The 26805-nt window shown below is 46.7% G+C and overlaps 1 protein-coding gene across 7 annotated transcripts in view; it reads right to left on the bottom strand.

Moving 5' to 3' along the window:
- LOC143997550 (catenin delta-1-like) overlaps window positions 1-26805 on the bottom strand; it is a 575442-nt gene that overhangs the window by 287949 nt on the left and 260688 nt on the right. For all 7 annotated transcript variants that reach the window (XM_077493212.1, XM_077493213.1, XM_077493214.1 and 4 more), the window contains one exon: window positions 2692-2757. In XM_077493212.1, the coding sequence (XP_077349338.1) occupies window positions 2692-2757 (66 nt within the window). The remainder of the gene's footprint in view (window positions 1-2691; window positions 2758-26805) is intronic.

Below are 26805 nucleotides of genomic sequence, written 5' to 3'. Positions count from 1 at the left end.
ACTAGCGGCCAAACTCACTATCACACGATTATGAAATTCGGTGGATTCTCCATCTCCCCCTGATGCTGTTCTCACCCTCAACCATCAGTGCGAGGTGGAGAGACTCTTAGCATTTATGGATTTCAAAGCCACGCTATTTAGGATTAAATGGAGTGGCTGGCTAACCCACCCCAGCTGTACAGTTAAAGATTGAAAGTTGATGACTTGGTTTACAAATACAATCCAATTCATGTCCTTGTTAGGATATTTTTTCTATGCATGTTCTTCATGCTTGCATAAGGTGACCTGTTTCCCTCCCCCCCCTTACCTTTATTTTTTCTTTTTTTTTCTTCCTCCCTCTTTCTCTTAATTGCTTCAGTGAGTGTGCAGTTACCACGTGCATGCACGGGAGTGACGTCATCGCAGCTCCAGCCAATCACAGCGCCGGAGCCGCGATAACCAGAAGTAACCCCCAGGAGTGATGTCACCAACCAGTGTTGTGTATGGGCACTGCAGCGAGGGCTTCGATCTAGCTATGCATACATAGCTAAAGTGGTTTACAACCACTTTAAAGACTAAACTGTTTTCTGAGACTTGTTGGTTTCAGGTTAAAATAATTTTTTGCTACAAAATTACTTCCCCAAACACACATACATATACATTATATAAAATGGTGGTTGTTACATAGTTAGTAAGGTTGAACAAAGACACCATTCCATCCAGTTCAACCTGAGTGAGTGTCCACAATTGTCCCCATCCCTGTACATTGCACACTCACATCAGTCCCCATCCTCAAGGAGCCCACAATCATATTAGGGCCAATTTTTGGACAGAAGCCTATTAACCTACCTGCATGTCTTTGGAGTGTGGGAGGAAACCGGAGTACCCGGAGGAAACCCATGCAGGTACAAGAAGAACAAACTAACTCCAGGCGGGTAGTGTCGTAGTTGGAAATTTAACCAGCGACCCTTTTTACTGCTAGGTATGAGCACTAACCACTACACCACTGTCCCTCCCTTGTTGCAATATTTTATATCAGAGTAGTTATAATAAAATACTGCGCCAACCTCAAATAAAATCAGCCAACACCACAATAAGACTAATTGTGAACAGACATGTATATAATAAGTGTATTTTACATTGTACCTAATGTTATGTCACATTGTATTTGCACAGCAATCTTTCAAATGCAATTTTTTTGGGGAGAAAAATAAAAACACTTTAATGAATAAAAAAAAATAAAAAAAATAAACAGCAAAGTTAGCCCAATTTGTTTGTATAATGTGAAAGATGATGTTACTGTTGTGATATGGCTGAACCAGAGTGATTCCATCTTTGTAAGTTCATATGGGATTAACTTGGGTTAACTTTGATAGCTGGCTTAGGTTCTGTATCTGCAGACATAGGCAGTTTTTCTGTGGACATGCACATAAGAAAATATAGCTTGCATAGGCGGTTTTATTCTGCACTGTCTAAATAAAGAAATTGTGTCACAATATGTGAGTAATGATATGTAATGATATGTAATGATAATGTGTAATGTACGCCTCTGTATTAACCACACCCATGTTCTATGCAATGATTGGCTGATAAGGGTGCATATAAAATGCAGCACCTCCCAGAATAAATTAGACAACTACTGAACTGTAATATTGGCTGGTCTGTTTTTCGTTGTCTCCTGACACTGCAGTGTTAAGTTAAAGGGTTTTGTGAGTATTGTAATTGCGTTAGTTATACCTATAGCTGGTCTTTGTCAGGTATATAGAAATACCATTTTAATCACAACAGTTACGTCTCAAGAATCGTGAGAGAATCATGATCTTTAGTCTAAGCAAAAAAAATTGTGCAGCTCTAAAACACACACACAGGAGATTAAAATTCTAAAACAACCTAAACCCTTTCAGAAATAGCAAGAGAAGTTTAATTTGAGTCTGATGGCAAACAATATGTTCATCGTCAAACTGGGGAAAGATTGAACCCAAAGCGTGTAAAGAAGTTAGTGAAAGGTGGAGGGGAAGCAACATTGGGGGAGATTTTCTGCAGCAGGAGTTGGGCCTCTTATACAGCTACATGTCAGAGTTAATGCAAATGTGTATCAAAGCCTTCTTCGATAACATGTGGTTCTGTGGTTCATCACCCAATCAGCCAGCAATTTTCATGCTTGACAATGCCCCGTCACACAGCATAATGGGTAAAGCAGTTCCTTAAAGCTGAAAATAATAAAATGACCATCCTAGAGTCCTGATCTAAACCCAAAAGAAAACCTCTGACAACAAAGTTATGGCCAAGAAACCCACTACTGTCAAACTGTTGGAGTGGGAAATAAAATAAAATAAAAAAAATCACACCAGAGCAGTGTGAGACCCTAGTGATGTCCTATAGCCACAGATGTGCTGAAGCTATTCAAAGCAACAGCTTTTTTTTCTCTTTAAGTGTCTTATTTTGAAAAACACTGTTCTATTAGCATGGTATAGCCACAACAAATCTACATGGTTGTATAACTACGTTAGCTGGATTCTTATTTAATATTTATATCAATATTAATGCATTACAGCGCATGTTGCAACACTCACTATTAAATGCCAATGAAATCATGACTTGCTGAATAGACATGTTTTTTGAAGGATTACCATTGATTACAACGGATAAACAAGTAAAAATGCAAAAGGTATGAATCCAACCATGAAGCATATTGTTACTTGAACTAGTTACCTTTTGCTGAAACCGTTCTCTTTGGAAAATCCACATTGTCTGGTGCCTCTTCCGAAGTCTTTTTACCTAAAAAAAACAAAAAAACACACATTAGGTTTACCATAAATGGACCATTTACTCAACATAACACCTGACTAGATACACAAATACAGACAATATTAGATGCTGTGAAAACACCATCATTCACAGATTTGCATAACTCGCAACATTATGCAGATACCTAAGCAGATATTACCGTGAAAAAAAAAATACATGTTAGATGATCAGCAGTTTCAGAGATACAGGCATATGAAGTTATAAGCAAATCTGGTTAAAGTCATATTAGGACCTTTGCGTCATCTTCACAGCTTTTCTCAAGCAACAGGTAAAGTAATGGCTTGCTGGCTCTTTTGATGGCTGCATCTGGCTCTCGCCTCTCAATCGCGTGGTGTGCCGATCAGCAGATTGAGCCCATAGGAAAGGCCACGGCTTCGGCCTAGCTCCGGAGCGGTGGCTATCTTGGTATACCCGGCAACAGCCTAGGTGAGCGGCGCTCTGACATCATCATCACCCACCTAAACTGCTCATGGATCTGCCTGCTCTGATCTGTCTGCCTGCCTACGACTGTCTGCTTAGGCGACATGGATATTACAGTGGGGGGAGATGACTTGGATATTACAGTGGGGGGAGATGACTTGGATATTACAGTGGGGGCAGATGACGTGGATATTACAGTGGGGGGGGGGGGGGAGATGACGTGGATATTACAGTGGGGGGGGGGGAGATGACGTGGATATTACAGTGGGGGGGAGATAACGTGGATATTACAGTGGGGGGGAGATGACGCGGGTATTACAGTGGGGGGGAGATGACGCGGGTATTACAGTGGGTGGGGGGGGGGGGAGATGACGCGGATATTACAGTGGGGGGGGAGATGACGTGGATATTACAGTGGGGGGGAGATGACGTGGATATTACAGTGGGGGGGAGAGATGACGTGGGTATTACAGTGGGAGGGGAGATGAGGTGGGTATTACAGTGGGGGGGAGATGAGGTGGGTATTACAGTGGGGGGGGGGGGATGACGTGGATATTACAGTGGGGGGGGGGGGGAGATGATGTGGCTATTACAGTGGGGGGGAGATGACGTGGATATTACAGTGGGGGGGGGGGAGATGACGTGGATATTACAGTGGGGGGGGGGGGGAGATGACGTGGATATTACAGTGGGGGGGGGGAGATGACGTGGATATTACAGTGGGGGGGAGATGACGTGGATATTACAGTGGGCGGGATGACGTGGATATTACAGTGGGGGGGAGATGACGTGGATATTACAGTGGGGGGGAGATGACGTGGATATTACAGTGGGGGGGAGATGACGTGGATATTACAGTGGGGGGGAGATGACGTGGATATTACAGTGGGGGGGAGATGAGGTGGGTATTACAGTGGGGGGGAGATGAGGTGGGTATTACAGTGGGGGGGAGATGACGTGGATATTACAGTGGGGGGGAGATGAGGTGGGTATTACAGTGGGGGGGAGATGAGGTGGGTATTACAGTGGGGGGGAGATGAGGTGGGTATTACAGTGGGGGGGAGATGAGGTGGGTATTACAGTGGGGGGGAGATGAGGTGGGTATTACAGTGGGGGGGGGATGAGGTGGGTATTACAGTGGGGGGGGGGGATGAGGTGGGTATTACAGTGGGGGGGGGGGGATGAGGTGGGTATTACAGTGGGGGGGAGAGGACGTGGATATTACAGTGGGGGAGAGGACGTGGATATTACAGTGGGGGAGATGATGACATTACAGTTATAATTAGTCGAAATTACGTTCACGTTTAACGGATGGACGTTTTCACGCCTGCATGAAGCTTAACTTCACCACGTACCAACCAGACTACAAAGCCACCAGCAAAACCATGCAGCACCAGAAGTCGGATTAATGGTAAGAAGTACTTTATTCATCATTGGTTAGCAACAGCATAACGTCGTTATTAAAAAGAATTCAGAGGTCATATCATGTTTGGCAACTTTGCCATACTTTGTTCTGTGATTTATCCCTTGATAAAGAACACCTAATTGTTCAATTCAGAGACATATTGTACTTTAAAAGTGTTGGTCTTACATAAAATGCACACATTTACCTGTATTTAGTTTTAAACATTGTATGGCTCTCACGGAATTACATTTTAAAATATATGTGGCATTCATGGCTCTCTCAGCCAAAAAAGTTCCCTACCCCTGTCTTAGGGGGTCATTGCTGTCTCACAAAAGCTTTAGCCAGCTTGGGAGTGAAGTCCAGTAGGGAAACTATCAATCGCACCTTGCTGACCCTGTTGAGGTGCAGATTTGCCAGTGTGACATAACATTGTTAGATTTTTAAACTTTAAAGAATTGTTTCATGTGGTTCTAAAGCTTAAAGGTTCTGGTACTGCATGGACACATATGCTAACCATAACAGGTGTACTAAGCTGATACATCTGCACAAAATACTGCCGCTCACAGTAAAAATACGCTGTTAAAACCACTGTAAACATTAAAATGGTTCTTAACCACTTGTCAACCTCCTCACACAGATGTGGCAGAATGGCAAGGCAGCGCAAAACCCAGTATGGGTATGTCGTCCTCTTTAAGAGTCACCGGAGGGCATGCACGGTTACGCTGCATGGCAGGGGAGCCGATGCGCATGGCAGGTGGGTACAATCACGTGCACAAGAGCCAGCACAGGGATTTGTGTGTGTAAACACACAAAACCCTGTTCTGTCAGGGGAGAGAAGACCTATCGTTTGTTCCCACAAAGTAGAAACAATATGTCTCTCCCCTAGTCTGTCCTATCCCTATACATTAAGAACACACTGAGGGAACACACAATAACCCCTTCCCTATTCAGTGACATTAACACAGTAATCAGTGAATTTTTATAGCAGTGATCACTGTATAAATGCCAATGTGTCAAAAGTGTCCTATCTGTCCGCAGCAATGTTGCAGTATCACTAAAAATGTAAGATCACTACCATGAATAGTAAAATAATAATAATAATAAAAATGCTATAAATCTTTCCCACAGTTTACAGACGCTATAACTGTTGCGCAAACCAATCAATATACACATATTGCAATTTTTTTTTATACCAAAAACATGAATGTATATTGGTCTAAACTGATGAAGAAAATAGGATTTTTACATCATACTTACCTGTAAAATCCTTTTCTTTGAGATCATGGGACACAGAGTCAGGCTAATATTCATTACCTGCTGGTTTATACTCCATTAGGTGAATGGACACTGGTAGACTAAAGGTCTTCAGACAGAAAGTGATCCTCTATATAACCCCTCCCATACAGGAAGTATTTTTTTTTTTTATTTCAATGATTTTTATTGAGGTTTTCTCATGTACAAAAAAGATAAGATAAAAAAACAGGGCATAACCTAATATATACTAGAACATAAAGTGAAAAATAGTTGAGTAGTAACATTAACATAACGCAAATCACATTTGAACTTAAGTGGTAAATATATTATTAGCAATAGACGAGGGGTGAAGGCATTGTCCTCACACCCAGGCACTCCATCTAGGAACTGTGTTGTGGGATGGGAGGCAAGACCCTCCCCTCCTTCCCCCTACGCTGGGATATTTTTTTTTCTTGATATGCTTTTTATTGAAAGTTTTCCAGCAATAAATAACAATATTGTACCTTGTAGAAAAGGGAAAAAAAACAGATTACATATCGAGCTAGCTAGTACGCTAGAGCTGCTATACCCCGCCTGCTCATTAGTACCTGCCCTCAATGCACTTTTCCCCCCACCCTATCCCCCCCAAACCTCCCTCCCATCCGCCCACCCCACCTCGAGCACGCAGCGCCGGCAACAACCGTCCCGGTCGTAACCAGATAGCTATATCCGTATAAAAAGGAAGGAGAAAAAAAAAAAGAAAAAAAGACGAAGAAGGAAAAAAAAAATAAGGAAAAGGGAAGAGTGAAGAAGAAGAGAATCCACCCCACAGTCCACCCCTAAGAGATTCCGCCTAAGGGGGGGAGGGAGGAATCTCCTCCCTACCACCCACCCAGCGGGTACTGGTCCATTCTTATGTTGACCTCACTCCAAAGGGAACCCCATGTCGCTCAGCCAAGGATTCCATAATATCTCGAATTTTCTTAAATTATTTAGCTTTATAAGCATTGCTCTCTCACACCATATTAAAGAGTTGATTGCATTAACCCATTGTCCAGTTTCCGGGGGATTTTTAGCTTGCCAATTGATTGCTATCAGTCGCCTAGCTTGATATAAGCACTTCAGGACGGATGGCTTAATTGGCAGAGGAATTTTTGTCTCTTCAAATATCCCCAGTAAACAGGCCCTGGCCTCGGGTTTCAGGGTGGTCTTAAAAGCCCTGTTTATTTTAAGGACTATTTCTAACCAATAGCCATACAGTTTTGGGCATTTCCATACCATATGGAAGAGATCACCCGTTGCCCCACATCTAGGGCATTCATCACTAGGTTTCCTACCCATTTTCCATAGCTTCTGGGGGGTGTAGTATGCCCGGTATATAAGGAACAAATGGGACACTCGCTGAGATGGAGATATAGAGGCCAAGTGCCCCTGTTCGAGCATTTTAGCCCATTGTTCCTGAGATATCGAGCCAACGTCCCCTATCCAGCCCTGCCTACTCTTGGCTGGGCCTTCGCCTTTCAAGAAACTACCTCTAAGCTTTGTATATAACCGCGAAATCTGGCCTTTTGCATGCCTACGGTCCATAAGGCCCTGGAGCTGGGGGATTTCGGTTCGCTCGATAGCGAGTGTCCCGTATTGGGCTTGAATTCCGTGTCTCAGCTGTAAATATTTATAGAACGTCCTATTAGGGACATTAAATTCCTGTCTAATAGTTTCAAAGGGTTTCATTACGTTCCCCTTGTAAAGATGCACCATTCTATTAATCCCCTGGCTATCCCATTCCGGAGATCTATCTACCTTGTTTAATTCGGACAGATGGCGATTGCGCCATAGAGGGGTATAAGTAGTTACTCCCACGTATCCCAACTTTTGCTTTGTTTGCTGCCATACCTTCCTCATTAGGATATTGGTAGGGCATCTATGAAGAAATGAGTTAGCCTCCAGGGCTTCGGGTACCAATTTATGGGGTGCTCCTAGCATCATCAACTTATGGTTTATAGGCCCCCCCTCTTGGAGCCCCGCCCCTGCTAAATGCTGAAGTTGGGCAGCCAGGAAATATGCGCCCAGATGGGGTATGGCCAACCCTCCCTCCGTGACGGGGAGCCGCAGCGTATGCAACCCTATCCGGGCATGCCCCTTTTTCCAGATTAATTCCCGGATAAGCGAATCCATAGTTTGAAACCATTTCTGGTTAATCCAAATTGGGGAATTGTGTAAAATGTAAAGTATTTGGGGTTGCCAGAGCATTTTTACTAGGCTGCAGCGTCCCGCCACCGAGAGAGGGAGGCCACACCACCTGTTAAGTTTCGTCTTCATTTTCAGCAGTAATGGTGCTAAATTCTCGTTAGCATATTGGCTTACATCCCCAGATATCCAGATACCCAGATACTTCAGCTTAGTCACCGTCTCCAAGCCTACTATCGTTGAGGGCACCCCCTGTTCCCCATGCCTGGACAGTGGTAGAAGGGCTGATTTGCCCCAGTTGATCTCTAAGCCCGATTGTTGACCAAACTCGCCCATCAGATGGACCATTCTATTCAGGGTGGAGTCCACATCTCCAATAAAAAATAGGACATCGTCCGCGAATAGAGCAATTTTTTCCTCATCACTACCCCGCCGAAATCCCTGTATATCCGGGCAGGATCTTACCAGAGCCGCCAGGGGCTCCATAGCCAATACAAATAGGAGGGGGGACAACGGGCACCCCTGCCTTGTACCTCTCTCCAGTTGGAATATTTCAGAGACTTCAGTGCCCATCTTAATTTTGGCCCTAGGTTTATTGTACATTAGTTTTATCCACTGGATAAATAAAGGCCCGAATCCAAACCTCTCTAGGACCCTCCACAGATAGCCCCATTCCAAGCTGTCAAAGGCCTTAGTGGCATCTAGTGCTAAAATAGCACCCACCCCCTCGTTATCTCTGGGTATTTGAACGTTAAGGAAAACTCTTCTAATATTGGTACTGGTTGCCCTACCCGGGATAAAGCCCGACTGGTCTGGATGTATGAGTTTATGGATATATGTATTTAACCGAATTGCTAGTGCCTTGGCTAGTATTTTAATATCCGAGCATAACAGGGATATCGGCCGGTATGATGGAACTTCCTGGCAGTCCTTCCCCTCCTTCAAAATTAAGATAATATTGGCCTCCAGCATCGAGGCGGGGAGTTCCCCCGTCTCCAATGCATAGTTCAATGTCGCCAAGAGTTCCGGTAGCAGCACATCCCCACAACGTTTGTAGATTTCTACTGGTAGGCCATCTGGCCCTGGAGATTTATCGTTGGGCATTGCGGCTACTGCGTTTTTTAATTCTTCCAGCGTAAGTGGTAACTCAAGGGATAGTTTGTCCTCCATTGATAATGTTGGGATTGCTGGCTGAAGTAAAAAGTCAGTGGCTAGATTACCTTGTCCCTGGATGACGGATTTATATAAGTTTTTATAGTAGTCATGGAGTACCCTCATGATCGCGGGGGGGCTGGAGACAAGATCGCCTGTTGGAGACTTAATTACCTGGGCTACTGTTGGCGCACCATTAGTTTGAACCAGGAGGGAGAGGGCTCTGCCTACCCTTTCTCCTTCGCCAAAGTAATGCTGACGCTGAAATATCCGCCTATTCTCTGCTTTTTTTAGAAGAGCTATTTTATAGACTTGTTGACTGGCCAACCATTCCCGCTGGCTTACAATCGATGGAGCTTCTATATATGCTTGCTCTGCCTGGGCGACCTTGTTTCTCATTACTAGGTCCTGTTCTCGAGCTTTCCTCTTAATAATTGCGACTTGTTGTATTAGTGTGCCCCTGATGTAGGCTTTTAGGGAGTCCCAGACTATACCCGGAGGGGCAGAGCCCCTATTTATTTGAAGAAATTCCCCTATCTTGTCCTGGGGGGGGGCTTGGGCCACCCATTAATACCAGCCAACCCGGATTTATCCTCCACTCCCTTGGACCTGGTCTAGCGCCCAAAGACAGTATCATGGACAAGGGGGAGTGGTCTGAGACCCCCCTTGCTCCGTATTCTATCTCCTGAACCACCTCCGCAGCTTCTTTATTGCCCAGCACCATATCGATTCTTGATAGTGTGCAATAGGTGCTGGAGAAGCAAGAATACTGTCTTGCTTGAGGGTGACGAGACAAAGCCCTGCAAGCGCCCTATTTTGGTCACCACTGGAGCAGGAAATCTGTCCATATGCAAGTCCAGCGTTTCATTAAAATCGCCTGCTACTATCCATGGGACATCTGGCTTATCTAAACAGAACGCCATCAGTTTAACCATTACCTCCAGTTTGAAGGGAGGGGGTATATAAATGTTGGCTAAGATACATTGTCGCCCGCTCAGCAGGCCGTATAAAAAAACAAATCTTCCCTCTTTGTCAATAGAGGACTCCTTACACAGAAAATGCGTGTCCCTCTTAACGAGAACACTTACCCCTCTAGAATATGATGTATAAAAGGAGTGGTAGTATGCCGAAAACTTCCGGTTGCTTAACAGTGGGGCTGTGCTAGGGGTTAGATGCGTCTCTTGAAGAAAGAGCAGGCCGGGGCCTCCCCTTGCTGTTTCCAGCAAGACTGCTGCCCTCTTTTTTGGATCTCCCAACCCCCTCACGTTCCATGATATGATATGTACACTACCCATAGGTGTTAATACTTTCTAATCCGGGCGGGGGGAGGGGGGAGGGAGAGGAGGGGGCCCGCCCTCCCACGACGGGCCCACCGCCCCACCCCCCCCCGATTCCGTTGTACCAGCTATGCGTGCCCGAGGTGCCCCCCTTAACCCTACTACCCGCCCATTCTCCACCCCCCCTCCTCCCCCCCCCACCCCCCCCCCCCCGCCCATCTGGGAAACCCCTGGGGGTCACTATTGTGGCCCGATTTACCATACTCTCCGAAACCCTGGACGCCCGTCTCCACTCCCCCCCCCCCCCCACTCCCCCCTCTCTCCCAAATTACCTGAGGACCCATCCCCCCTCGACCTCTCCACTTTCAATGCGGCATAGGCCCGAACTGGCCTGCGCTAACCCGCCACCTTCCCAGGGGAAGAAAAAAAAAAAAAAAAGGAGGGGGGGAGGGGCGGAAAATATTCAATACCAGCCCCCTCAATACTTAACTATTAAACATTTCTAATAATATTTATACTATATTGTGCCATTCATACCCTCTCCCTGTCTCTCCCCGCTTTACTGATCAGTGGAAAGTGACCTTGTAATAACATACCTCATACCGCCATAATAAACATTCCACATTTCTAGTGAATAAAATTATTTCAAGTGCAACTATCCTACAATATTGTTCAATACTCTCTTACTTCCAAAGGGAAAAAATAAAAAAAATTAAAAAAATTAAAAAAAAAGAAAGGGGGGCGGGGGGTATTCAATACCAGCCCCTCCAAGACTTAGCTATGTAATATTTATAGTGATATTTATATTATGTTATTCTATTCATACCAACACCCTTACTCACCCCTCTTTACTGATAAGTACTAAATAGCCTTATAGTAGCGTGTCTCACACTAGATCTAACTATCATAATAAACGTTCCACATTTCTACTCAATAAAATTATTTCTCGTGCAAATACTATACAATGCTCACATGTGGGAACAAGAGAAAAAAAAAAAAAAAAAGATAACGGGCGCACTCCCCTCGACCCCCCAAGGGAAGAAGGCCCCCCAGGAGCCGGACCTCCAGGCCCGGTGGCGGAAAAGTAACTAGAGATCCTTTTTATGTTCCTCCAGCCACCTTTCCGCCTCCTCTGGAGTGCCAAAAAAGAAAGTTGAGCCCAAAGCAGTTATACGTAGCCGGGCAGGATACAGCAGAGCATAGTTTATCTTGTATTTTTGGAGAGTTCGCTTAATAGAGATAAACTCGGCTCTCTGTTTCTGTAGGTCTGGTGAAAAGTCTGGGTAGAACGAAACCCTAGATCCCTTATAAAAGACATCGTTCAATTCCCTGGTCCTTCGTAGCAAAATAATCCGGTCATTATAATTCACCAGTCTCAGTATCAGGGGCCTAGTACGGCCCTCTGGTGGGTGCGTGCCTATGGGAACTCTATGGGCCCTTTCAATGGCGAAAAGGGTGGTAAAAGAGGTGTCGCCCAGAAGTTCCCTGAACCAATTTTTCAGAAAGTTTATAGGGTTAGGCCCCTCGCTTCCCTCTGGTAGACCAATCAGACGAACGTTATTCCTACGGTTTCTATTTTCCATCGCATCTAATTTCACTGACTGTATGGCCATTTGTTTCTGTAGCCCAATTATTTTTTGCTGTAGTGGGGAAAAGTCATCCTCAATCGTGCTTAATCTTCCTTCCAGGGCCGTGGTTCGTTCCATTGTGTTGCTCAGTAATTGGCCCATGGAGTGCAGTTCAGTTTTAATACTGCTTAACTGGTTGTCGAGGCCACCTATAGACACCTTGCATTCGTTAACTGCTTGCAATATATCGCGCAGTGTAGGTTCGCCATCCTCTATCAGAGGGGATTCCAATGGGGCTATTATGTTATGCACTATCTTACTTGCTGCTATAGCTGCGTCATGCATCTTACTACCACTGGGTGATCGGCTTGGATTAGATGTTAATTGAGTAATACTTCTCCTTTCCGAGATACCCCCCTGTGTCCTTGGCTGCCCTGCTGGCTGGTGGGGCCCTTTTCTGGTAGGAGAAATTGCATGGGCAAAGCGTTCCAGTTTTGCTGCCGCTGTAGCAGATGCCTGGTTTGCTTTTTCTTTGGCTGCCCGGGTTTTTTGATTCCCGTCACCAATCAGCCCGTCCTCGTTAGCCCGCTTGCTAAGCATAGTAAGCAGCTAGGAGTAGTAGTTCACAATAGGCCTCCCTTAGGATGGGAATAATAGTGGTATTACTAAATTGCAGCAAAGTCACTCCCACACACAAAAAAAAAAAAAAAAAAAATTTTTTAGTATGAGTAGGTATGGTATAAGTCCGTACGGTATAGCAAGAGTAATACAGTGGCCTCAGATCAAGAGGACAACAAGCTGACCATGTAAGCAGGGGAGAGGAGATTGATCCACCGACAATTTATCTGATTCTCAGCGCTGTATTGAGTTTGCGCAAGTAGTTAACACAGTTCATCACTCTGAAAACACAGCAATGCAATCATATGGAGTGAAAAAAGAAAAAAAAAAAGGAGAGGGGGGGGGAGAGGGCTTCCCCCAACTCCCTCCTGCAAGCAGGGCCGTCGAGCCGTTCAGTGGGCCCTGATAACGCCAAGAGCCTGGCAACCTCTCCCTCCCAGCAGGCAAGTTTGGTGGGGCAATAGCTCTAGACCATTAGTCATTTATATACCAACCCCCGGCTTCTGCCCCCCACGACTCACTCCCGCATTACCCTTAGCCTAGGTAGGTGCCATAGGCTTCTTCACAAGTGTCTACGGGCCGCCACCTGGTTCTTCTTAGTACAGACTGCTCGCACTGCCGAGTTGCTGTAGCCGGTCTCACGGTGTCCCGCCGGGTCTGCTGGGAAGGTTCCTTCGGGTTCCCGCTGGCTCCTTCGGCTCACTCCTGATGCCACGGTACTGATAAGTGCGGTCCTAAGCTAGCGCTGGTACGAGTTCCCGCGAGAACTCCCGCTACTATCGCCAAGCTCTGCAGCGTTCAGCGTGATGATTTCCACGGACTCCAAAGTAAGGAGGCTAGAGCCGCTGTAAAGGGCTATATTAGGCTCGGGACCCGGCTAGGCACCGCTTCTACGAACAGGCTGACTTCTTCGCATGGAGGGGGAGTGAGGGGAGACTAGGTCCGGGCGTCCAGCATTCGCGTTCTCTCACTCACTCACTCCCACATCCGACCACGCCCCCGTTGCTTATTCCTTCTTCATACAGGAAGTATTTTAGTTTTGTCGCAAGCACTAAATACTCAAAAAAAAAAAAAAAAGGGGGGGGGGGATCTCTGTGTTCCATGATGTACTCAAAGAAAAGGATTTTACAGGCAAGTATGATGCAAAAATCCTATTTTCGTTTTTATACATCATCATGTGACACAAAGTCAGGATAATATTCATTACCTGCTAGGACATCCCAGAGCAATAGCCTTGAGAGGAGGGAAGACACCCTGCGAAACAATAGCCATCAGAACTTATACGGCAGCCCACAGTACACTGCGGCCAAAAGCCGAATCCTCGGCTGCTCGAACATCCACTTGATATTTTGTGAACGTATGCACTGAAGACCAGGTAAGCAGCCTTACAAATCTGAGCCACAGATACCCGATGGAGAAAAGCCCAGGAGGTTCTTACACCCCTGGCAGAATGAGCCCTCACCCTAAAAGGGAGGAGCTTTACATTTTAGACCATAGGCCTAAATGACAAATTGACAGACCCAATTGGCAATGGAAGCTTTGGACGCTGCCTCCCCCTCATTGGGTCCTTTTGGTAAAAAAGAAAAAAGTCTGCTCCTCGGATTTGCACAGATCTAGACAGATAAACCTTGACTGCCCGGAAAACGTCCAAAGAATGCAGTCGTCTCTCTTCCGTCGAATGAAGATGACAAAAAAGAAAGCAAAATAATATCCTGATTTAAATGAAAGGCTGATACCACCTTTGGCAAAAAGGATGGAACAGGTTGTAGCACGACTGTCAAGGTGAAGGATCAAGCATGGTTCCTTGCACGAAAGGGCCGCCAGCTTCAACACCCTTCTAGCCACGGTGATAGCCATCAAGAAGGCTAGCTTGCATGACAGCAAGTCTAATGGAGTTTCCTTAATTGGTTCTAATGGTTGTTTCTGTAACACAGACAGCACCAAGTTCAAGTCCCAAGCACACATAGGTGACCTAATGGGGGGGGGAAGCATGCGAGTTTCCCCTTGCATAAAGTTTCTGATCCATGAATGGAAGGCCAAAGTTCTTTGGAAGAATACAGATAGGGCTGAAACCTGACCTCTGATTGTACTCAAAGCCAATTTGATTTCCACAGCAGACTGCAGAAAAGAGAATTCTCCCAATCACATATTTCCGAGGATGCCATTTTCTGGCTTCACACCAAGCAATATAAGTCTTCCAGACCTTATGATAAATCTTCCTAGTGGCAGCTTTTCTAGAATTCACTAAAAGGTAGACACTACTGGTCCCAAGATGCCACGGTCCTTCAGCACCCTGGCTACAATAACCATGCCGTCAAATTTAGAGACTGTAAAGCGGGGTGGAATATAGGACCTTGAGACAGTACATCAGAGCAACGTGGAAGTGTCCATGGCCTGTCCATCGGCAGTCTCACAATCTCCAGGAACCAGGGCCTTCTGGGCAAGGCTGTATCCTGTGCAATAAATGTAAAAGCAGAGGGATTGGAAGGAAAGCATAAACCAGGGAGTACTGGCGCCATGGAACTATCAGAGCCTCTGCTCCAATTGCCAGAGGATCTCTTGTTCGATACACAAACTGCTGTAACTTGTTGTTGAACCTGGATGGCAGTAGGTCGACCTCTGGACATCAACGTTGGCATATTTCCTGGAACCCCTCTGGGTGTAGGGACCATTCCCCCGAGGAGATCTGCTGGCGGCTGAGATAATCTGCCTTCCAGTTCTCTACTCCCGGGATATGGACTGCTGATATCATTTGTACGTGTCCCTACGCCCAGATTAGTATGTAGTTGTCCTCCTTCAGAACTGAACGACTGCTGGTACCACCTTGGGGGTTTATATAGGCCACTGCTTTGGCATTGTCGGACTGAACCCTGATGGGGCAGTCCTGAAACACCACCGTCCAGGACCTCAGGGCCAGATGTACTGACTGTAATTCTGGGACGTTGATGGGCAGGGTCTGCTCGGTCCCTGACCATTTCCCCTGAGCTGTGAGCATGTCTAAGGTCGCTCCCCAGTACTCTCCAAGTTACCAGGAGAAAGGATTTTCCTTTTCACAGGTTCTGATCCTGCAACCACCAGTTTAGGCTTAAGCATGCCTTGGGAGATAAGCACATTGGATAATCCAGGGCTTTTCATCCTCTGTTCCAAGCCGACAAGATGTATTACTGTAAAGACCTGGAATGGAACTGGGCATAGGGAACGGCCTCAAAGGAGGATACCATCCTCCCTAGAAGGCTCATACAGAGCCGAATGGAGGGTTGTCTGGTGCCCCTTTATCTGACGCACCTAATCCTTCAGGGCATAGATCCTTACCAAGAGCCCTCTTGCTTGGACCATGCTTACCATCAGACCTAAATATCTTATACTTTGAGCTGGTCTCAAGGCTGACTTTTCGGTATTTATGATCCAGCCTAAGTTTTTCAAATACCTCACTGTGTATATTATGCTCTGTTCTAGAGCCTGTATGGAGTGATCAAGCCCGAAGGGTAGAGCCACAAACTGAAAGTGATGTTCCTCTACTGCAAAACGGAGGAACCCCTGATGAGGCTGAAAGATAGGCATGTGTAAGTACGCGTCCTTTATATCGATGGAGGCTAAAAAGTCTCCCCTCTGGAATGAGGTTACTACTGATCGGCCAGACTCCATCCGGAAGGACTTTATCAATAGATACTTGTTTTAGGCATCTTAAGTCCAAATTGGGCCTAGTGTCCCAGTTTGGTTTCTGAACTGTAAACCCGTTTGAGTAAGACTCCATGCCCCTTTCAAATACAGGAACCTCTACAATCACTCCTTGATGCACTAGATGATGTAGTGCCTGAAACAATCCGTTTTTGGAGGATCCGAGGGAACGCTGGATCTTAGAAACCTGAGGGGGAACCCACTGTAACTCCAGCTTGTAACCGCAAGATATAATTGAGGTGAACCCACTTGTCCTGAATTGTTGTTTTCCAAATGTCCGCAAAGTGCAGCAGCCTTTCCCCCACCAGACTGGGGCCATCCTCTCAAAAAGAGGGTTTGGAGCTGAGTTTAGAAAGTTTTTGGACCCAAGGCCTTTTCTAGCCCTGGCCCTGCAGCTTGCCCCTGGCCCTAGAACTCTGTTGGTGGCAGAACCGCCCTGACGCCGAGACATTTGAGGAAGCAGTACCTGGGTTTTTAAATGAGGGATGTTTTGTGCTTTTATTCACAGGAAGAGAACTTTTCCCTCTGTAAATCTTTTGGCTATATTTGTCAAGTGATCACCGAATAAACATTCCCCATGAAACAGGAAACCAGCCAATAACCTTTTACAAGGAAGGTCGGCTGACCAGTTCTTAAGTCATAAAAGTCTGCGCATATGTACAGACAAGAGAGCCGGATGAGAAACCTGCTGTCTTGAATCCTTTAAAGCAACAAAACACAGTGCTCTTACTTTCAGGCAGCTCATCCTCCTGGTTAGGCCTATCAGGTCGTTTAACCTGATCCTTTATGGACCGGCAAATACAAATTGCCAAAACAGCTGGCTGAATAGCTGAACTGGCCAAAGAAAAGGAAGCTTTTAATAATTCCAATTTCTTGTCAACAGAGTCTTTCAAGCCCTGTGCCTCATCTACCGGTCAAGTTACGTTCTTATTTAAGGAAGAGACTGCTGCATCTACGGCTGGCATGCTCCATTTTTTAAAAGTGAAGGGGCAAAACTGTAGTGCTTATGATTAAAAACAGTGTATATAAAGTACATAAATATAAAAAGTGAAAAAAATGTGAATGGATGAGCATCAACATATAACTGAGAAAACATAAATCCGTGAAGAAATAATACAACATGAATCAGTCCCAACAAAAGTCAGTCCCAATGATAAATGGGTCTAATACGACTGCAGTGGTGCATAATAAGCCAGAAATGGCAAGTGGATCCCTGAAGAGACAACTTTGATGGTGTACACAAAAAAGGGTGGGTACTCTTACCAGAGCCAATGGACCTACGTGTCGACAACACCAAGTTAAACGAGCATGAAGGATGAACCCACGAGCATGCAGAGACAATGCAGCCGGCCCCCAAGAATCCCTTGATCAATATGGAGTAGTCCACGGTAACCTCGGGAAATCCAATCTTCTTTTGCTGGAGTCAGGAAGATGAAGAGGATTCCACCAAACAATGAACCCCCCACTGGAGGTTCAAACCAGTTCATAGACAGAGAATAAAAAAAAAAAAAAAGGGAAAAAAAAGCCTCCAATGGCGTAGGTCAAAAAAGTATGGCAATTTATTTGCATAAAAACCACATACAAATAAAACAGAAAAATGTCTAAAAAAAAAAAAAAAAAAAAAAAAAAATAGATCACTGTATATAAAAAGGAAATATGGAAAGTGGAGAAACCAGGCCCTACGCGTTTCATTCAAAAATAACTTCTACTGGGGCATATATCATCACCCCTCTATTGCACTCATATAAATACGTAGACATCTTTTGCACCAATCACCAACCGTGATCAATGAAAATAAGCTCCCCGATAGGTAGAGGACTAGTCAACTGATGTGCCATAGTCACATCCTTCAAAGAGCCAAACACCAAATAACACTTCCCAAACTGAATTGTGAAGAGCCCCGGAACTTCATGTACAAATGCACCGCGTGGCGTCTATGCCAAAAAGCCTGCGAAAAGTGGGTCAAAAGCCACATGGTGACAGATGGCAAATCAGGATCTAGTGGCCACAATGAGCTAAACGAAGTGGATGATGTCAGCTCCAAAAACGAGGCTTGGTAATATCGTCCAATCGGGAGGAGCCGTCAATCCCCAATGTACATCTGCAAGTGCCTTAGAACAAGGCTGAAAGGGGAAACACTAGAACGGAAATTACATCACATCCGGAAAAAACAGAGCCACTGAAGTGGAACGCGATGTCTATCCCCAACGTGCATCCACAAGTGCCCTAGAACAGGGCTAGAAGCTGAAACACGAAGGCAAGAGTGACGTCACGTCCGGAAGAGTAGAGCAACTAAAGTGGAACGTGACATCAAGTCCACGCATCCGCCCGCCTCATTATAAGGCTTGGAGGCATGATGCGCAGAAATTACGTCACAAAGAAAATAAACATAATATCAAGAAGAGTGACCAGGAGCCTTAACACATACAGTGAAAAGATAAATGTGTACTGACCCCTAGTGGTAATGATCCATGTCACTCTCTGAAACTTGGACAATATCTATCCCTATCCAGTGTATGTGCATATAAATGGAAAAAAAAAAATGTTGGAGTCTACTTGCTAATAAAAGTACTTATATGGGTTGACCAACTGGGTTAAGCCTTATTAACGCTCCATTTTTAACAAACTTTTCATCCATGGGATATAAAAGATAAAACCTTTTAGAAGGCAAAAAAATCCTGTCAGGAAGTTGCCAATCAACATACACAGTCTGTTCAAACAAGGGGTGCAAGCGAGAAAGTCGGTGCAACCTGAAAAGGTCTCAGAGATCCCAAAGAGGACCAGGGGGTCTTGGTCACCTCTGCAAGAGGCAACTTAAAGGCAGAATGAACCATTTTGGTCAAAGTCAGGATCAAAAGCCTCTGCGACAGAGACAGACATCAACTGGATAACTTCTTGTCCAGATTACTCGGAAGCAGACTCATCTGCCAGGCACTCCACCGAATCTTGAGCTTCAACCCATTCCTGCTTCAGAGTAGGAGACTCCGGGAAGGGTGATCTGTCACATTTCCGGTCACCCTGTGGGATGGAGGCAATCATGCCGGCAATCCTGTGCTCTAACCCGGCTGGGGCTGAGGACAGTTCATCCTTAGTGATAAAGGGTAAAGCAAGAGCGTTGACTGTAGGCACAATACCAGATACGTACAGTGGCTCAGATTGCCCAGGAGCCTCTGGACTTTCAGGGGCTACACTAGGGATAGGACTAGGTTCATCAGGAACTACCGACATAGGTGTGCCATTCCCCATGGTGTTAGTCTCACTCCTCTTTTTCAAAGACATTCAATGCCTGCAAACAAAGAGTACTTGGGTATATAGTTAAAACAACTCAGAAGGGAGACCCTTTAATAGGGCTCACCAAGCCAATATGCAACAATCCTGCTAAGCACCTTTATCCTGCCAAGCAAACCTGGTGACTCACGTGACCCGGGTAAGGAAAAATGAACCATTGCAAGTGTCTGTTCAGAGCCTGGTATGTGTCCCACAGTTGCCTTCTGGAAGCACCACATGCTTGGCCTACACAGTTTAAATAAGCTGGGTGTGCGCTGAAGCGTTCTATGCATGTGCACACGCATGAGCGCGGCCTCGGAGAGCGGGCGTGACTGTATTTTCATACAGCACAACTCTTTGTGCAACCAGATAAAGGCTACACCGCATGTGCGGCAAACCGCATGCGCCATGGCCGCCATACAATCTGCTGAGCCCAGCAGCGCTATTGCTAATTCATGTGCGCCATGGCGAACCAAGGCGAAATGGCGCACCATCATACAGGTGCAAAAAAAAAAAAGCCAGACACGAGCAAAAAGGTACACTTTGCAAACACCCACAACTGCTCAGCCTTTAGCTAGCTTGACTGATTGTTACAATCACTGGGACACAATAATAAAATAGGATTTTTCGAACCGTAAAATCCTTTTCTCTGTAATTCCCCTACCGACACAGCTCCTCTCAGAACCATTAGGTTGTTCTGCCCTATTAATGGAGATACTAGGCATTAGTTGTAATACAACGCTCAGAACTCTTAGTTCCGCTAATGGGCGGCAACAACCCTCCAGCCTGCTATGCAGCCATCAGTACTTCAACAAGCAGTATAACGCAAAGATAAAAAAGGAGGGGCGGGTGCTGTGACGGTCGGGGAATTGCAGAGAAAACGATTTTACGGCGAGTACAAAAAATCCTATTTTCTCTTATATTCACCGACAAAGCTCCTCTCATAACCATTGGGACATCCCCAAGCAGTGCCAAACGAGGGGTGGGAAACCAGCATAAAAACTTCATTCACCTTGGCAAGTGGGAACTAGTGAAGCTTTACCCACAAAAAACAACAGTGCGTGGAGAAATCCATCACAAAACCAGAGTACCCTCAACAGGAGTGACTACCCACAACCGCACAAAAAAACTGTGGAATTAAATGCAACAGTGCATTAACTTGCACTGAAAACCCAGGAAAAAAGAAAAAAGGAAAAATTGCATATTCAATGGCAACTATACGGCCCGCCTGCAAAACTTTGCGGCCAAAACAGGCATCAGCCGATGCACTGATGTCTACCTTGTAGAACTTGGTAAACATGTGGACAGACGACCAGATCACCACTTTACACAATTGAGCGACAGATGCATGATGTCCGAAGGCCCAAGACTTTCCGATTGCCCTTGTGGAGTGGGCTGTGACCGGAAAGGGGGGTACCTGCCCCTTTAAGGCTGATCCAACTGGAAATGGCGGCTGACTAGACCGCCATGCCTTTCTTGGGACCAGCTACCGAGACAAACAGCGAGTCTGACTTCCGAAAGGGAGCAGTGGTAAACAAATACACTTTCAGAGCCTGAACCACATCCAGAGCGTGAAGGGCCACCTCCTTAGGGTGTTTCGGCCTAGGACACAGAGATGGTAATACAATGTCCTCAATGTGAAAAGCCGAGACCACCTTCGGTAGAAAAGACAGTTGCGGACGCAACACCACCTTATCCTTGTGTCCAGCATCTGTCCAGCATCTGGCGACTCAGATAGTCCACCTGCCAGTTCTCCACTCCCGAGATGTAAATGGCCAACAGGGCCAGTATGTGTCGCTCTGCCCACCAAAGTATGTGAGCGACCTCCCGCGCAGCGGCTGAGCTTCTTGTTCCCCCTTAGTGATTGACGTATGCCACCGCAGTGGCGTTGTCTGACTGGATCCTGAGCGGAAGCCCTTGCAGTCTCATCGACCATGTGGAGAGGCACAGCCTGATCGGCAACTTGGATTCTTCCGTCGACCAGAGGCCCTGAACCGACTGAACCCCTATCACTCCACCCCAGCCGGATAGACTGGCATCCGTTGTGATCACTGTCCATTTCAGAGGGAAGAACGATTTTCCGGACTGAATCACTTGGGACCTCAGCCACCAGATCAGTGAGTTTCTGACTGACTGTCTCACCTGGATCTGTCGATTCAGGGAAAACTGAGATTTGTCCCATTTTGTCAAAATCTCCTTCTGCAGAACTCTGGTGTGGAACTGGGCATAAGGTACTGCCTCGGAGGAGGCTACCATGAGTCCCAGGACTCGCATGCAAAAGCGGAGCGACAACCACTTGCCATACATAAGCAGTTTTACCGTGGCCCTGAGAGTCTGCAGCTTGTCTGAAAGGAGAGGAGTAGTTCAGGAGTAGTTCAGGAGCAAGCCTAGTTACTCTAGACGCTGGGTCGGTACAATCACCGAATTCTTTAGGTTCAACAGCCACCCAAATTCTTGTAGGGTCTGCATGGTGATGGCCACATCCTCCTCTAACTCTGAAGCGGAAGATGCCCTCAGGAGGAGATAGTCTAGGTATCCTACGATGGCAATCCCACGTTGCCACAGCAACACCAAAACTGGAGCCAATACCTTGGTAAAGACTCAGGGGGCTGGTGCCAGACCAACAGGAAGAGCCACAAACTGGTAGTGGGCTTCCCTGACTGCAAACCACAGAAATGTTGATGCCGAAGGCATATGGGTATGTGCAGGTACGCATGCTGGATGTCCGAGACATGGGTGGGGGCAAACCTTCATGCGGTAGCACTTTTATTCGCAGGCTTGTTAGGCTTGCGGTTCCAGGGACGTTTTTGTCCGTCCGTGGTCATCCTGTCGGGCTGGGGGCGTTTTGTCGAAGCTCGGCTCAGACGAAAAAGCCGCCTGTGAGTGGAAAAAGTGGCTCCTTAGCCTTCCTGGCATGTGGGAGTAGTGTACTTTTACCGCCGGGGCATTTTTAATAATGTCATCCAAAGAGGCTCCAAATAGCCGGTTGCCAAGGAAGGGAAGATCCGTCAGGGCTTTTTTGCATTTTAGCTAAATCAGGCGCCTTGACACCACAGCTGACACTGAAGCCCTAGATAACAGAGGGAGGGTATCCAGCGACGCATCACAGACTTAAAGCGGTTTTGTACCTAAAATTTCTTCTTCTTAAAGCACATGCTAACATACTTACAGTAATGAACACTTAAATAAAATATTATTCAGTACTTACCTTATATTTCTGATGTTTGTGCTGACTTCCGGGCTGTCCTCCCGTGGGAGTAGGCGTGGTCATCGGCCTCGCAAGGGTCCCTGGGAAATTTCTAAGCTATTTCCCAAGAATCCATGGGGGACATAGTAATGCCGAAATCTCGTGAGATTTCGGAAGGAGGACGCCGGTCACGTGACGAGGGCGTGTCCGAAATTGCGAAGAACTTCTGGGGACGCTGCCCGTTGTGATGGCAACAAGAAACTTTTACAGCGCTGCTCACTGCTATCAGTGAGCATGCACGAGATGGAATGGTGGATGCTGGGAGCCGAGCGTCATAGAATACAGGAAGTAAATGCCTGTGGGCTTCAGACGCCCACAGTAAAAATGGAAACCGCCGGACTGCTTTTTTAAAAGTTATCCAAAGCAAAAAAATCGTCACGCCGGGGGTCAAAAACACCCCGATCGTGAATGCTAAGACGGTAGGAATCGCCCACCAGTGACACAGGTAAGAAAAAAACAAAACCGCAGCGGAATCCCGCTTTAAGGCCTTTCACTAGTTGGTCTGCTAGTGCCACGCAGACAGAAGAAGCCTGTTGCCCACCCAATTCGCAATACAAAAGTTTTGGCCACTCAATGTCTGTGACACAAGTGTGAATGCCAGTTCTGGTCGCACGGCTGACCCCACAACGTAAACAAGGAACGAGCCACCGCCTCGGCCTTCCTGTCCGTGGGATCCATGAATGCAGGCGCCCCCTCTACCGGGATCATGGTTACTTTATTTAACCTGGATACTGGGGGACCACGACCTGAAGAACCAACCACTTCTTGAGAAGGCTTTCCTCAAAAGGGGTAATGCACCGCCATGTATTTGGGGACCAAAAAGGTCAGTTGCGGACAACCCCATTCCTTGTAAATGAACTTTTCAAAATAAGTCAGATACGGGAACACCTTAGGTGAATGTGCTGGCTTGCAGGACCCAAAAGGGACCGGTACATCAGCAGAAGGATCTGCTGGCTCCTGAATCTTCAGGGTATCACACAGCTGTGATAGGTGCTCCAACAAGCGCTTTGTCGCGCACGGACACGGACGGGGACTCATCCTCACTGTCCGAACGGAGACAGAGCAGGGGTCACGAGCCTCAGGAGTCACGAGCCCCGAGTCTGCATGAGAGCTCTCCCCAGAGGATGGGGGTGGGGCAGGGGTCGCTTTATTGCACCCTTCTACCCGCCTCCATCTTGGCAACAAGCGAATTGAGGACCGCAGTCAGGGTGTCCATGGGCACTGAGCAGTCTGCAGGTGACCTTGTTGCAATTTCCTGGATTTCAGTGGAAGAAACACCAGTTTCTGAAGCCATAATGACCCTCCTTACTGCTGCTGGCTGAGAGGCTCTTTTCCGGCGGCCTCACCTCCCTGAGGAGTTCTGCGCTATCCAGCAAGCAGTGCCTGTAGTCAGAGGAAACAAAAACGGTCAGTGACAGCAGCTGCAAATAGCGCTAAACTGCTCGGAAGTGTGCTCAGGCTTCAATAAAATGGCAGCCCAGCATCCAGTAAAAAGACATAAAACACAGGTAAAATAGATGTGAGGGCACATGAGCACATGCTGCCGCTAGAGAACACTGAAAATCGTGTTCAGGCTTCCAGAAAATGGAGGCCAGAGTCCTGTAAAGGAGATCACTAGGAAAATGGCCGCTGAAGCCCAGGAAAGCATATTGCCTTTGCCCACACCTAAAATGGCCGCCAAAGCGGCTCCATGAGGTACAGGGAGAAAATGATGGCAGTGAACACAGCGCTGTACAAGACATAAGCAAAACCTCACAGACACCTTCCAGGGGGCATGTATAACAGGACCCAGGACACCGCTAGCCAGTGCAGCCCCCCCCCCAAGTGAGAGCCCCCCGGAGAGCCTCTGCATAGGCGCACACACACACACAGCTCAGCAGCCACATGCAGCATCCCCCCAGAGAGGGGGGGGATAGGGACAGGGAGAGAAGAGAGTGAGGTGAGGGGCCCCCGAATCGACCTCCCAGGGAATGTCCAACTGCTCAACCCTGCCGAGGCCAGGAGAGCTGTACTTGCCAGTCCTGAAGAGCTGGCAGACATTCCATTACAGAGCCACTCTCTGATCAGTACAGGGTGGCTGCTGGCCCGGTATACTGTGAGGCAGACATGAGTAGCCCGGTTATATGTATGCCCCCGGAGCATAAAAGCTCACCAAGTACCTTTGGAGCTGAGGTTTTGTCATGGCCTGCCGAGCGTGTAGCTGCGGCCTGCACACGCTCGATGGCCGGACTGGGGAAACTACAAGGATAAGGGTATCCAGCCTGTCACCCAGCCGCATGTTGATAGTAGATCACAGGATCAATCATCTTGCGCAAAAAGTCATGCTTCTGCATAAAAAAGCACGAACCGATGGTCCCACAGGGTTCCTAGGTCATTCTCCTTCACTAGGCAAAATAAAACTGATGGCTGCATAGCAGGCTGGAGGGTTGTTGCTTAAGGGACCGCCCCCTGGGCGGAACTAAGTTCTGAGTGTTGTATTACAACCAATGCCTAGTATCTCCTAGTAATAGGGCAGAACAACCCAATGGTTATGAGAGGAGCGGTGTTGGTCGGTGAATATAAGAGAAAAGGGGGTTCTACTTACTCGTCCAGGCGCAGAGCCACTTAGAAACTAAGGGTCAAATCTTGAGCCTTCATGGTTGGTTCCTGTCACCTGGACCTTCAAGGACTGACTTCATGTTTAGGGTCCACTCCCTTGGACCTGTGCAGCAGCCTGCAGGAAATGCCTTAGCGCTGTAGTGTCCAGGATTTCAAATCCACAGGGTCCACGTTACAGGCAAAACCTCGCAGGATCTCAAATCTTCTTTGCGAGGCTTGGGTACCATTTATCTAAGCATAAAAGTCTGTCAAATGGATCCAATCGGTCAATCCCTCGATTCATTTTTGGAATCGTTTGTGGGACTAGAGAGCTCAAACAAACTGTGCCATCCACCTTGCAGACACTGGTAAAAAACGAAAGTACTTCTTGCATGGGAGGGGTTATATAGGGGATCACTTCCTGTCTGAAGACCTTTGGGCTAACAAGGTCCATTCACCTAATGATGGAGTGTAACCCAGCAGGTAATGAATATTAGCCTGTGTCCCATGATGTATGAAAAAGAAATTAGTGTTTTTAAAAACATATTTGGGGACATTTATTATAGCAAAAATTAAATATTGTGTTTCATTTCAAAATGGTCGCCCTTTTTTTGTTTATAGTGAAAAAAAATTAAAACCGCAGTGGTGCTCAAACACCACCAAAAGAAAGCTCTATTTGCGGGGAAAAAAAAGTGAAGGACACGCTCCAGGAGGTGGACGTATATTTGTCAAAGTCTACAATCAAGAGTAGACTTCACAAGAGCAAATACAGAGGGTTCAAAACAAGGTGCAAACCATTCATAAGCCTGAAGAATAGTAAAGCCAGATTAGACTTTGCTAAACAACAGCTAAAAAAAAAGCCAGACCAGTTCTGGAAAAGCATTCTTTGGACGGATGAAACCAAGATCTGTACCAGAATGATGGGAAGAAAAAAAGTGTGGAAAAGGCTTGGAACAGCTCATAATCCTAAGCACACACCATCTGTAAAACATAGGGGAGCTTGCAGTGTGATGGCAAGGACATGAATGGCTTCCAGTGATGGAAGCAGCCGGATGAATTCTGATTAGAGATATACCGTCAGCCCAGATTCAGCCGAATGCAGAAACGTCTATTGGATGGTGCTTAACCACTTCCCACCCGGCCAATGCACATATACGGCCGGGTGGGAGCCGTCTACTTCTGATAGGACGTTCAGGAACGTTCTTCAGAAGGAGTGGGATCGTGCCCACGCAGCGGCGCGATCCCGATGTGCTTATGTCACCTGGACACGGCGCATTTGAGATCGGCAGGAGGGCTCTATGATTGGCCCTCCTGATCACATTAAGGCCATGTCCAATCACGACCATCATGTGATGTAAACAAACAGCCGGTTGCTAGGCAATCGGCTCC

This window comes from Lithobates pipiens, unplaced genomic scaffold (assembly GCF_037356315.1).
Source record: "Lithobates pipiens isolate NorthernLeopardFrog02 unplaced genomic scaffold, aLitPip1_a1.2 Scaffold_19, whole genome shotgun sequence".
NCBI lineage: Eukaryota > Metazoa > Chordata > Amphibia > Anura > Ranidae > Lithobates > Lithobates pipiens.
Note: the sequence above shows the minus strand (reverse complement) of the source record. Positions and strands in the feature narration are given on the sequence as shown.